At 45.1% G+C, this 9,347-nt stretch overlaps 1 protein-coding gene across 3 annotated transcripts in view; it reads right to left on the bottom strand.

The window, feature by feature from the left end:
* Positions 1–833: 833 nt before the first annotated feature.
* The window catches only part of LOC308147953 (tumor necrosis factor receptor superfamily member 14-like), a 10,960-nt gene continuing 2,446 nt past the window's right edge, over positions 834–9,347 (bottom strand). The window contains exons 2-10 of one of the 3 annotated variants that reach the window (XM_080521348.1): positions 8,080–8,283; positions 7,501–7,594; positions 6,534–6,659; positions 5,124–5,279; positions 3,510–3,597; positions 3,271–3,440; positions 3,153–3,179; positions 3,030–3,069; positions 834–2,408 (exon numbers count right to left, since the gene is read on the bottom strand). In XM_080521348.1, the coding sequence (XP_080377474.1) occupies positions 2,324–2,408; positions 3,030–3,069; positions 3,153–3,179; positions 3,271–3,440; positions 3,510–3,597; positions 5,124–5,279; positions 6,534–6,659; positions 7,501–7,594; positions 8,080–8,121 (828 nt within the window). In that variant the 5' untranslated portion in view covers positions 8,122–8,283 and the 3' untranslated portion in view covers positions 834–2,323. Of the gene's footprint in view, positions 2,409–3,029; positions 3,070–3,152; positions 3,180–3,270; positions 3,441–3,509; positions 3,598–5,123; positions 5,280–5,867; positions 6,502–6,533; positions 6,660–7,500; positions 7,595–8,079; positions 8,284–9,347 lie in introns of those variants that run through there. The other 2 variants (XM_080521346.1, XM_080521347.1) reach the window with 2 other exon arrangements.

The following is a 9,347-nucleotide window of genomic DNA, read 5'->3' as shown; positions in this document are numbered from 1 at the left end:
ACAGAGAGAGAGAGACAGAGACAGGGACAGACACAGAGACAGAGGCAGACAGAGACAGCGGCAGACAGAGACAGAGACAGATACAGACAGAGACAGAGGCAGAGACAGAGGCAGACAGAGAGAGACAGAGACAGACAGAGGCAGAGACAGACAGAGACAGAGGCAGACAGAGACAGAGGCAGACAGAGACAGAGACAGTCAGAGACAGAGACAGACAGAGACAGAGACAGTCAGAGACAGACAGAGACAGAGGCAGACAGAGACAGAGACAGTCAGAGACAGACAGAGACAGAGACAGACAGAGGCAGACAGAGACAGAGGCAGAGACAGACAGAGGCAGACAGAGACAGAGGCAGAGACAGACAGAGACAAAGACCAAACATCAACACAACAGAATCTCTCCTAAATCCACTGCTCAGTAATAATCTAGTTTTCAGACCAGCAGGATCAACAACAGTTAATATATTTTAAAATATTATAGATAATATCCTCATGAGAGGATTATTAATAAATGACTCGAGTTTTTACTATTTATAACAACAGAAATATCAAGAGAGACAAAGAACAGTCAGACCTGAGGAATCTTTGAACAAACTAAAAAAAATATTTGCAATCATAAAACTGGGAAACAATTTATAAAGAAAAACATGTTGATCATGCTATTGATAGATTTAATAAATATAGTTATTAGTTACACATATATAAGTAATTATATGATAAAACAATGTCCTGTTAGAAAGACAAATACCCAAATTATTAATTAAAAATATCAACAGTCAAAATGAATTCTTTGTTAATGTTGGACCGAACATGAAAGGAAAAATTCCTCCATCAACAATCAAAGTGATTTAATAGAAAGAAACAATGTTTCTCAGTGCAGTTGATGAAAAGAAATAATAGAAACTGCTCATAAATAGAAAAAAAAAACTCTTTAAATGCAGTTGTTTGGACAACAGGAAGCAGTTTGTGAAAATGGAGACTTTTATTCTGAAAGTCTGGATTGTGTGACGGCGGTGGCCCACAGGGGGCAGTGCTGAGACCTAAACTGTTCATATAGTACACTAACGACACATCAAAGATCTGAACTTATTTAGTGATCCAGAAATATTCCAGGAACTCAACTTAATAATCAGATTTAAGTTCTTACATTTTCTTAAAACAGAAATCCTTTCTTTTGGAAAACACAAAGTGGCTAATCAGATAAAGGTAGAGAGAGAGAGAGAAGATGAAGAGGTGGATTCTTGACCTGCAGTTCTCCTGCTTTGCTCCAGGGGGCGCCAGAGGTCTTTCATGCAGTTCTCAGGTTGGAGTCACAACGTCCTTGATGACTTTTCAGAAGTCTTTTGTCTCTGGTCCACGTTGATGGCGCCGTTTAGTGCAAAATTAAAAAGTAGTTAAAAAGTATTGTAGTGAGCTTTTTAATGCTGAATGTTCGGAATTATAAAGAAACATGTGAAAACCAATAACTTCACACCAGGAAAGTAACAATGTTGGTCTGTTTCACTGGAATAAAGGCAAAAATCGAATAATTCACCAAGAGTGTGATAAGATCTGAGCGGCGATAATATTTAGTGTAAAGAGAAACATTATTCTATACATAATTATTACATACATAAACATTATTCTAGAGTTTCAGGATCAAAGAAGATGAAAGGAAATGGAGGTTAAAACAAACAAAAAAAAACCTCATGCGCTTCAGAAAAAGTCGATAATCAAAGTGAATATTTGAGAAAAAAATGATTATTGTGTTTTTAGATACAAAGGGGAAACGTCGCTGCCCCACGTGGCAGAGCAGGGAACTGCGCCTCCAAACAGAACGAGGGATGGACAGACGGCTATACTTTGGATTTAAAAATTTTTTGTTTTTTTTAAATTAAAAAAAAATTTCGACTTTGATTTTGGACTTTTTCTGAACCGCATAAGGTTTTTATTTATTTTAACCTCCGATTCTTTTTTTCTTCAGTGGTTCTAATACGCTTCCATAATTACAGGATTGAGGTAATATTTCCCCCCCAAAAATCCTAAAAACAACTGAAGCTAATAATGTGACAATTGACAATGTTATTTCTTCAAAATAAATGCTTTTTTGCAAGTTTTCAGCAATTTGCCCGTTACGACATGTAATGATTGTTAAAGCTTGTTGTATTATTGCCTTCATGACGTCATTGGTCGGTACAAAGAGCTTGGTGATTAATTGTTAATGCTCTGAAGTGGCTGAAGCATTAATCTGCCTGCAGTTTGTAACATTTCGTGGCTCAGTCTGACTCCTCCTCTCTTTAGTGACGAGTGTCCAGAGAGTCCAGAGTGTCCAGAGTCCAGAGCATCACACTCTCATTGTCTCAGCCATGAGCTTCAGCTCTGCAGGACCAACAGCCTCCACGTCTCCAGTCCTGGTTCTGCCGTTGCTGCTGCACCAGACCAGAGGATCAGAGACAAACAGATTAACTTTGTTTGAAGATAAACATCATGAGACTGAACTTTGTGACTTCAACACAAAACCAGTCGCTGCACTGATGCTCACCCTGGACGACCTGAACAGCTGAAAACTAGAAAATTATCTTAGTTGTCATAGAGATTATTAATCTCAATGTGATTCTACTGGCGAAATGAAAACTAAATAAAAATAAATCAATTAAAAATCATCCCAAAGTGACAGGAGTCAAAATATTAGCAGGAAATTCTCCTTCAAGCAGAACAATGAAGATCTGTGACTCTATAGCGGCTCTACAGCTGTTCTACAGTGACTCTACAGTGGCTCTACAGTGACTCCATAGCGGCTCTATAGTGCAGCTCCTGAACTTCTATAAGTGGTGAAGAAATGTGGGAAAGATAAAAGAGCGTGAAAGAGATGAAAAGAGCATGAAAGAGAAAAGCAGAAAGAGAAGAAAGAGCATGAAAGAGATGAAAGAGCAGAAAGAGAAGAAAAGAGCAGAAAGAGATGAAAAAGCAGAAAGGTGTAAAAAGAGCAACAGTTGGAGGAAGTGAAGCGTCTGAGACGTAGAGCAGAGCTGAGGAGCCATGGACCGTACCGTGAGACACTGTTGAGGCTTCCCTCGCTGCTGGACGCTCCTGTTCAATGACATCATCATCATATTTCAGATACAGTGTGTGTGTATATATATATCTTCTATAAATGAGAGAAACAAACGTACCTGCGAGGCAACATGTGGGTTTATTGTCTGTAGTAACAAAACCAATTGAAAAAGATAATTAATGAAAATATTCTTTCATCACATAAACAACAACATTTCCACAATATCCAAAACTTACTTGTAAAAAAATTCAGTTTCTTTTTAAATATTACAACTCCAACTATTGAACTTAAAATCAGCAATGAAGCGAAGACGACACCAATTATCCAGGTACGACGCTTCTCTCCACACTGAGCATCAGCTGAAGTGGTTCCAGGTGTGACCAGCCACAGGTTCTGCTCCTCACATCTGGAAGGACAGAGTGGAGATGAGAGGAGGTCCCTGGTTCTGCTGCCAGAACCTGGAGGCGTCACTCACTTGGTGTGCAGCTGACATGTGGTACTGGATCCAGTGGAAAAGGTCCCGGCGCTGCAGTTGGAGCACTGGGTGTCCGTGAAGGCATTTCCTGTAGAACACAGTGACCACAGACCCTGAACCACCGACGGTCTGGAACCAGGAAGAGTTTCCCTTCCTGACCCGGCCCAGCGACGGTCTAAGACAGACATGGGCAAACTACGGCCCGTTAGGCTTTTTAATCCGGCCCGCCGAAATATTGTCCAAAATACAGTAAAAACCTCATTCATTTCCCTTTTCCACCCTTTTCCCTGCAATACCTCGTTTCCCCAATAGATGGCAGCCTAGTCTAGACTCCTTTGTTGGAGTGTAACTTTCCTGCCACTATTTCCGCCCTTCGGTAAAAATAAGCGGACCAAAGAAAAGAAAAGGAGGCGTTCAAGTCTCTTAAAGGTGTACAGGAGGATTTTCCCGAATTGTAGGAAAGACCCGCCCTCTCCACCTTTTGAAAAAAAAGCACATGCGCAAAGCTCTCCCTGCTCCCGAGACGGAACGCCTGCTAGAACGTGACGAGCCCAGTTCTCCTCGTGCACGCTCTGTTGACAAGTCACAAGTCGGCAAAACAAACTAATCAACCCTGGAAAGTTAGAATCTAGACGTAGAGAACTTTCACTGGAAGTGATTTGAAATGGATTTCTCCAATAGAAGCCAAACTTCACCTGTGGAGTAGAAACTTGGCGACTGAAGCGTCAGAGGGAAGCCCAACCTGGGCTTTCATCGTGTGAAACAATCTCCCCAAAAACACTCTGGTCTTGTTCCTCTCTTCCCAAGTCTTTCTCTTCTTCTCAAACACTTCCAAGACTCTTGTTCTCTTGAGACCCTCTGCCATTTTCAAAGTACCCGGTGAGAACTGCGAGCTAGCTGAAGGGTTAGCTCACCATAGACACCTGAAAGCGCGCATGCGCAGAAAGTGAAACCTAATAGATCCACGCTACCCGGGGACGAGCACGTACGACGGCCTTACGTAATACATCACCAGAGTGATTGACAGTTGGGAGGACCAATAGTCTTGATGATCCGCCCGGAAAAAGAACATCCTCCTGTACACCTTTAAACTTGAAGGACTTTTACGCTTCCCTTAACGAAGCCACGTTTCCAAACCTCCGGAGAGGCCGGCACTGTTTGGCTCCGCCTCCGTGTGTGAGCAAGAACTTTCAGTGTCATGGTCATCAACAAAGCCCGTCACAGATCCGGGGTTACCGGACCAGCACCTCACATCTACCCTGAGAAGTGCCACAACAAAACTGAACTCCAGGCTTTGATGCGCTGGCAAAACAGGGAGACCAACAACACCGTTTCCACTGAAAGGTGAGTTTCTCTACGGTGGTGTGAAAAAAATGCATATGGGGGGTTTGGAGGAGCGTCTTTTATTTAAGAGCAATGTGCACATTTACGCACAGCAGCGGTACGGTCGCTTGATTAACACGTCGCTCTCAATTTAAAGACCTTTTTCTAGTTTCTGCTGCAGGCAGGATGTTCTGCAGTCTATCTCTCAGGACAGTCCCTCCATCATTTTGAATAATAACCAGGGACCCTGGTCTACGAGAAGACCAGGGTCCGCGAGGCTCCGACACCCACCTCTCTGAAGGATGTATTGACCCGGCTCACAGCTCCGGTGCTTCCTTGCCACTGCACAGCCGTTTGCCGTGCGGTCGACACACAGAAATCCTTCCAGCGGTTCACAGACTGCGTCCGACGTCACTGTACACGACCTCTTCACCTCCAGACCAGAACCTGGCAACACAAGAGACTCAGAACGCTCACAAACACAGAACCCAGACGTCTCACAGGCTCATAGCAGGTTCTCTTTGCTATTTTCAGGAGTTCACCCCCCCCCCTCCGGCCGGACTGAAGGACGGAGAACCGCTGCAAGAACCACAACTTTCCTGCTTCTTCTGCCGCCTGCAGCCAACAGAGATGCTAAGTGCTAACCAAGGAACCTCCGGCTTCCTTTAGGCTTTTCCACTACACGTCAGTACCCGATACCAGGGACCTTCACGGTACCTCCTCAGCCGAGGTTCCAAGAGAGGCAAGGCGAGCCGACGGTGTGACGTCAGGCCACTGATTGGCCGGCGCACGAGAACTCAGATGAGTCAAGAGAGCGACCAGTTCATAAGAGGTACCCCGCCAATTTAAAACCCAATCACCTCCAGAACAACCAGAGAGAGTCGAGTCGAGAAGAGTCGAGATCAGGAAAGGTTGAAACGTGGCGAAGTCTCCGCTCTCCTCCATCTTTGTTCAGGATCTAGATTCACATGTAGCTTGGTTCTCAGGTTTAGATCTGCTCAAGGACTCATGAGTGTTACGACGACAGAAGGTCACCTGGATCGCAGAGGGCACAGGACAAACACTTCTTCAAGCCGTTGGGCTTTTCAGTGAAGGTTCCGTCCAGGCAGGGCAGACAGGAAGTACTCCGATACTCTGTGCAGTCCGTTTTCGCCCCAACCAGTCCACATGTGTTTTGTGGATCTGGAGAAGGCGTTCGACCGCGTCCCTCGGGGCGTCCTGTGGGGGGGGTGCTCCGGGAGTATGGAGTCCGGGGCCCTTTGTTAAGGCCTGTTCGGTCCCTGTAGGCCCGGAGTACGAGTTTGGTTCGCATTGCCGGCAGTCAGTCGGACCTGTTCCCAGTGCACGTTGGCCTCCGGCAGTACTGTCCTTTATCACCGGTTCTGTTCATCATATATATGGACAGAATCTCTAGGCACAGCCGGGGGCCGGAGGGGGTCCGTTTTGGGGACCACAGGATCTCGTCTCTGCTATTTGCAGATGATGTGGTTCTGTTGGCTCCATCAAACCTGGACCTTCAGCGTGCACTGACGCGGTTCATAGCCATGGTTCTCAACCGGATAAAGGTGTCTTGCCCCCTCCAGGTCGGTGGAGTACCCTTGTCCCAGGTGGAGGAGTTCAAGTATCTCGGGGTCTTGTTCACGAATGTGGGGGAAGATGGAGCGTGAGATCGACATGAGTGTTACGACGACAGAAGGTCACCTGGATCGCAGAGGGTACAGGACAAACAACTCTTCAAGCCGTTGGGCTTTTCCGTGAAGGTTCCGTCCAGGCAGGGCAGACAGGAAGTGCTCCGATACTCTGTGCAGTCCGTTTTCACTCGACTTCCTGTTCAACACAAACATCACAATGAGTGTTAATAACGCTGTCACAACGTCACCACTTCAAACAGAGAACATTCCTTCAGGACGACTTCAGGACAAACAAGACTTTCAGGACCAGTTTTCAAAATCGTGCTTAAGCAATTGTCTGTCCTTACCTGCCGGACACAGTCTGTCCTTACCTGCCTGACACAGTCTGTCTTTACCTGCCCGACACAGTCTGTCTTTACCTGCCCGACACAGTCTGTCTTTACCTGCCCGACACAGTCTGTCTTTACCTGCCTGACACAGTCTGTCCTTACCTGCTTGACACAGTCTGTCTTTACCTGCCTGACACAGTCTGTCTTTACCTGCCCGACACAGTCTGTCTTTACCTGCCTGACACAGTCTGTCCTTACCTGCTTGACACAGTCTGTCTTTACCTGCCCGACACAGTCTGTCTTTACCTGCCCGACACAGTCTGTCTTTACCTGCCTGACACAGTCTGTCCTTTCCAGCCGGACACAGTCTGTCTTTACCTGCCTGACACAGTCTGTCTTTACCTGCTTGACACAGTCTGTCCTTTCCAGCCGGACACAGTCTGTCTTTACCTGCCTGACACAGTCTGTCCTTACCTGCTTGACACAGTCTGTCCTTTCCAGCCGGACACAGTCTGTCTTTACCTGCCTGACACAGTCTGTCTTTACCTGCCTGACACAGTCTGTCCTTACCTGCTTGACACAGTCTGTCCTGACCTGCCTGACACAGTCTGTCCTTACCTGCCTGACACAGTCTGTCCTTACCTGCTTGACACAGTCTGTCCTGACCTGCCTGACACAGTCTGTCCTTACCTCCCTGACAGTCCTTACCTGCTTGACACATGGGACAACACTCATTGAGGACGAGGTACTCTGCTGGATGACATGTGAGGGAATGTCCACTGAAGACGTTCAGCACAACCACCTGTCCAGAGAAAAGCAGCAGGTTTCAGTTCGTCTCATGAGAAACTGGAGCAAAAACAAAACGTTCATATTTGGTTGAGAAACTTTACGACTGAAAACCAAACAAGTGTTTTTATTGGACTTGTTTAATTAATTAACTTTCTGCTTTAGTGGAACAAAAAACGCTTCATGTTTCAACGTGAACCTTTGGAGGGCGAAGAGTTTGAATCACGAAAGATCAAAGTCCAAACAGTTTATTATTACAGTCGTATCAAAGCAGACACTCCTAACTCAGTGACCTTTGATCTTTTAGCTGCACGTTGGAATCATATTCACATGTTTTTTGTGTTTACTATTTACACCCCAGCTGAACCTGTTCCTGTGGACCCTCTCTGTGGTTCTTGAGCCCCGAGTCACACTGACCTGTGACCCTCTTCAGAGAACCGGGACCCCGAGTCCAGAACACAAAGACTCAAACACGCTGCTGCAGAGAATAAAGTGTTTTACCATCAACACCAGGGTTGCTGGAGGCGTCGACCTGGCGGCCATGTTGTCAGGCTGCTTGAGGGTCTTCCTGTGGTGAAGACATCGCCCCCCTGAGGTCTGGAGGAGGAGGACGGTCCAAATGTAGCAGACTTGAGATCGGCTCAGGCGCTCTGCATGTTTAAGAAAACAAACGTGCAGATCCTGATCCCCGTGTCGCCTCGTTCCCTGTCAGTCAGCAAAGAGGGCACAATTAGCGTCGGCACACAACACCAAGCTCTCTCTGCCAAGTCACAAGCTGCTCGGCTCTACACACAAAATAAAAGTCTCATTCGACAAACAAGACATAAACATTCTGAATAAAAATAGATATAAAAGTCAACTATAAATACGAAACGCAAGTAGAAAGATTAAAGTAAACTGTGTCAAACAGAATAGTTGGTACTTTTTCTCCACAATACAGTCGTCGTATAAAGAAATACAATTAGAACAACGGTTCCATTCACATCCAGAGGACACACACACACACACACACACACACACACACACACACACACACACTCACACACACACACACACACTCACACACACACACACACACACACAACTTCCACTCCTCATTGACGAGATTGTTCTGTTAATTATCAAAATCAAGTTGTTGTTTGCTTTATTTGTTGCTGTTGTGTGTTTTTTTCCCTCTTTTTCTGTTCTCCCTTCCCGTTTTTGTTTGTTTTTGTTTTTATTTGGTTTTGGTTTTTTTGGGGGGTTTTTTGCTTTTGGTTTTGGTTTTGTGTCCTTTTGCTTTTGCTTTTGCTATAATTGTTGTGATTACTTTGGTTTTTGCTGTGTTGTTGTTCAGGCTGGTTTCATCTCACGGCAGCTGGAAAATATTTACATCACTGTGATTATTGTGTTATTAGAAAGAAATAAAGTGTATGTAGCACTAATAAGGTATTGTATGTTTCTCCCTACCAAGTCTTTCTCTGTCTCTCCTCTCCCCTCTCCCTCCCCTCCTCTCCTCTCCTCTCCTCTCCTCTCCTCTCCTCTCCTCTCCTCTCCCCCCAACCGGTCCTCAGAATTCCTCCACCTCTGACTCTGGTTTCTACAAAGTTTCTCCTGTTAGAGGAGTTTTTCTTTCCACAGTCACAAACACACCTGCTGCTCATGTGGATTGTTGGGCTTTTCTATTTTCTCTATAAAATCATATTGGAATGACTGTAATGTATTTAAAAATGTCTTTTTAAAAAAAATAAATAAAAAGAAAACAGGAAGAAAAAAAACTATACTCAGAG

The sequence above is a fragment of the Blennius ocellaris genome, assembly GCF_963422515.1.
Source record: "Blennius ocellaris genome assembly, contig: SCAFFOLD_230, whole genome shotgun sequence".
Classification (NCBI taxonomy): Eukaryota; Metazoa; Chordata; class Actinopteri; order Blenniiformes; family Blenniidae; genus Blennius; species Blennius ocellaris.
This window is presented reverse-complemented; position numbering and strand designations above follow the sequence as displayed.